The sequence below is a fragment of the Loa loa genome, assembly GCF_000183805.2.
Source record: "Loa loa unplaced genomic scaffold supercont3.896, whole genome shotgun sequence".
NCBI classification, from domain to species: Eukaryota; Metazoa; Nematoda; class Chromadorea; order Rhabditida; family Onchocercidae; genus Loa; species Loa loa.
Genome location: NW_018109076.1, coordinates 2,532 through 6,639, shown reverse-complemented (window position 1 = coordinate 6,639; position 4,108 = coordinate 2,532). Strand labels below are relative to the sequence as shown.

Here is a 4,108-nt window from a genome sequence, read left to right as displayed (position 1 = left end):
GGATTGTTGGTAATAAATGTTACTGGTTAAAGGGATATTTAACGGTCCGTACGGCAAGAGAAAATGTAAATCATGTTGTAATGAATTGGATATCATGTGTCACTGATTATAATTAAATAATAACAAGAGTGCTAAAATAGTTGTCAAGTAAAGTTCGCGAATGTTACATTATAGAACTGATACTATTGAAATTTCGACCAGTAGATATGTACACATATATCCCTTTGCACATCTTGATTAAAGATGAATGGAAAAATTCTCAAATAATAAAAATTAATGTACCTTGAAGGATGCATCATGAATGATTTAAACTGTTGAAGATAGTGCTAAAGTTCAAAAAAGGGAAAGAAAAACGAATTCAGAAAAAAAAGTGTGACGGAAGTAGACGGATATATTCGGTTTCAAAACCGATGGAATTTCTTTTCACATTGTTCCTGATCATTTCATAAATCGGTATTAACATGATTTCTGTTATTCTTTTCTTTAAACAATCTGTGAGACAACTTATGAATTATGTGAAATGTTACTAAATGAATAATGATATTAGTAAATTTTGATCTCAGTGCTGCATTCCGGAATATAGGATTGATGGTTTTATTTAACCCACTTGTCGAAAAGGACTTCTTGTTGAACTGATGAGTTGATCAATTTGGGTGTCAAAATATTTATTTTTTAAATTTTATGTAACAAATCATTTACTTGAGAAATTTACGAATTTCAATTAAAAACACTCATAATATTTTTTTTCGGCTTCACCGACAGAAGCCGGTAGGTATGTTTGGGATATTTGAAAGAGCATGATCCACATCGTGTTTACAACCTACTGTCAATATCATTATCTAATTGATTGGGCGGAATGGCTGATGCAGCTCTAACCGACAACAATCCAGAATGACAAACTAATTCATTGATAACGGATTCACTAATGGCATCAGATTTGTATAAGCAAGATTTAAAGGCAGTTCTTTATCATTATAGCAGACAAATTACTTTATCAAAACATTTAATAAAATTGGTTAAAAATTTTGCCAATAAATGCAAGCATTCGTCGAATGTACCCAAAGTTCTAATGGAAAATTTTTTTTATATATTCTTTTTATATAAAACCCTTAGATAATTCTCGCAAGGTGAAAAATAAAGTTGAATTTTAAGACCAAAATTCATTGATGGCAAAATATTTTGAAGTCGTCGAGGGAGTTGCCATCGTCGGGGATGCTAACATTAGAAGATATTACCATCGAAGTTGTCGATGTCGATATCTTCGATATTAACAACAACATCGTCGGGGATGTTAAGATAGTCGAAGATGTCACCATCGAGATCGTCCAAGATGTTAAATTTTTCTGAGGGATACTCATCATTCGAGCGATCTTGTTGACTTGCTGAACTTTGACCGGCAGTGTGATGATTTCGTGTGTCTGCCAAAATATGTTCCAACTGTGGATTTTCTTCCCTTGGGTCTAGAATGAACTTTGCTTAGATATCACTTCATTGTTCATTCATTTCAGGTAGACAAATAAATGCTAAAAACTCTGCTGAATTTGCAAAACTGAGAAGCTCTGCAGGACATTTCAGTGATTTCTTATTACTGAGGAAAAGAACACAATAGAAAATTCGTTCCATTATTATGATGACGTTATTGTTATCATTGTCAATGTCAGAAAAACTCCGAAAATCCTAATGGAAATTTTCTGTCGGATTACCGAAATTTAAAGCTAGTATCGGAAAAAACTGAAGGAACTGTAATACGTCCAAATAGCTAAAGAATTTGTTGTATAAATTGGCAAATAATTTCTCCTTTGTTTACTCCGTTCATTGTCATATCAGTAATTGCCAAACACCCGCTGCGATAAACGACAAGCAGCTATCTACTGAGGTTAGAAGAATACTGCAGTGAGTATTGAATTTTGATTTTGAATTTTGAATTGCCACTTTACTATCGCAAATGTTTTCATGTGAACAAGCACGTTGAAACTTCTTTTGCTAAACATAAACTGCGCGAAACTAACCTCTAACTCCGTGGCATCGTTGGTTATATTCTTGCAGTTTATGCTTAGAAGGAAAGGAATCGCTAGAATTTTCACGTTGAGCTTTAGATTGATGTATTTCGTAATGATCTCGAAGTCCCTCTTGGGTAAAGAATTTCATTCTACATTCGCGCCAAGTGCACGTATATTTTCTGTGCGTTTCACGATGTTCTAGATATTCCTTCAGCGTCTGCATAGTCGCATTACAAAAACGACATTTATACTTTTGCCCAACTGAAAAACTGTTATGACATTCGTGTTTACAAATACCATTTTATATGCCAATTAATAAATACAATTTGAAATATGACTGTTATCAGCATCATTCATTGAACCTATTAAAGCATATTTCGACTTACTTAAATACGAGATGTTGTTCATTTCTTTCATATCGCATGTTTTTTTTAAAACAAAAGGCTCATTCTTATTGTTGCCTCTAATGGAAGAATGTCGGATAAGGGATAACTCTGAATTTTTCGCTGCAACGAGATCAGCTTCCGATTTGGGATTCTTTGTAGTTTATATCTTCAACTTCGTGTAACTAAGTGAAGGGTAAACTTGAAGGGATTTAAACGATTCGTCATTCTATAATTCTTTACTACTTGTTCCCGGTAATTATCCATTAGTGTTTTCCCCGTATCTGAGACAATTAGTGCTAAATCCATGTTGCCACGGATGTTAAAGTTTTCTGAGAATATTCACTGCCCGAGTCTTCTTATTGACTTAATGATGAGCATAGAATGAATATTTCTTACCTGGAATATTTTGAACTGAAGCGATACATAGCAGAAGATTGAACCAAATAATGTATGCCATCGATATAGTGAAGAACAACGCGTAGTACAGAATTTTTGAAATGGCAAAAATGCTCGTATGGAAGCTTTTTATTTCAGATTGGTTGGAATTAAACGACCAAAGGTTCAAACAGTTTTCAATTCGTGCGATTCAAATTATTTTTTATATTTCTCTCCTTTGAATTCTCATTTTCCGATCTCTGAACTAGCAGTTGATCAATACGCCTTCGCACTACTAGAAATAGTGAGAGATTGAAAGTTTCAATGACATGGATAATATAATATTTGCATAAATTGAAACTGGCGGATTATTTGTATTCCTGGTTATAAGAATATTTAATCCGTACGGTATTGAATAACTCTGTCTGCATTTTGTGGCATTGTTATGGAAATATTTGGTTTTTCGTTTTTGTGCGGTTAGTCAATTGTTGATGCAGACATACTGGATGCAAACATATAGTGCAATGCAAACACGAAATAATCTCGCACATATAGTAGGACTTAACCATATTGTAATAATTATTGCTTTTATTAATTCAATTATCGTTTAAGCTACCTGCATTCCAGAAGACCCATAAAATCGTGAATTACACGTGCATTCAGAATCTCGTTCAAACTATATTCCTTTTGAAATTGTGAATTTCTGTGAAAAAAGGAGGAAAAAGAAAAAAAGCAGCGATAGATTTCGTAAGTAACTGATGAAGATGGCTTTTAATAATAAATTATATTATGGCAATAAAGTAAGTGATTTGATTTGATAGCCTTCATAGAGACTAATTGTATTAATTAATAATGGCATTTAGTAAATTTTGATCTCAATGCTGCATTCCGGAATATAGGACTGGTGATTTATCCAACCCATTTGTCGGAAAAGGGTCCTTTTTGAACTGATGAGTTGATCAATTTCAAACAGTTTTCAATTCGTGCGATTCAAATTATTTTTTTATATTTCTCTCCTTTGAATTCTCATTTTCCGATCATTGAACTGGCGGTTGATGAATGTGCTTTGGGATTACTAGAAATATTGATAGCTTGAAAGTTTCCATGACAGAGGAAATGTAAGGATTTGCATAAATTAAAACTGGCGATTGTTGGTAATAAATGTTACTGGTTAAAGGAATATTTAATCCGTACGGTTTTGAATGACTCTATCTGCATTTTGTGACAGTCTTATGGAAATTTTCGGTTTTAATCCGTACGGTATTGAATGTGTTTGCATTATATGTTTGCATTATATGGCATTGCTATGGAAATATTCACTTGCAAAAAAGATGCTTGCAAGAGAAG

The 4,108-nt window shown here is 33.2% G+C and overlaps 1 protein-coding gene across 1 annotated transcript; it reads right to left on the bottom strand.

Moving 5' to 3' along the window:
- Window positions 1-1,221: 1,221 nt before the first annotated feature.
- On the bottom strand, window positions 1,222-2,223 carry LOAG_19007 (hypothetical protein; the record flags this gene model as incomplete). Its single annotated transcript, XM_020451666.1, has 2 exons — window positions 1,222-1,460; window positions 2,010-2,223. 2 exons carry the CDS (start codon window positions 2,221-2,223, stop codon window positions 1,222-1,224), a joined length of 453 nt encoding a protein of 150 aa, XP_020304533.1.
- Between the last annotated feature and the right edge of the window lie 1,885 nt (window positions 2,224-4,108).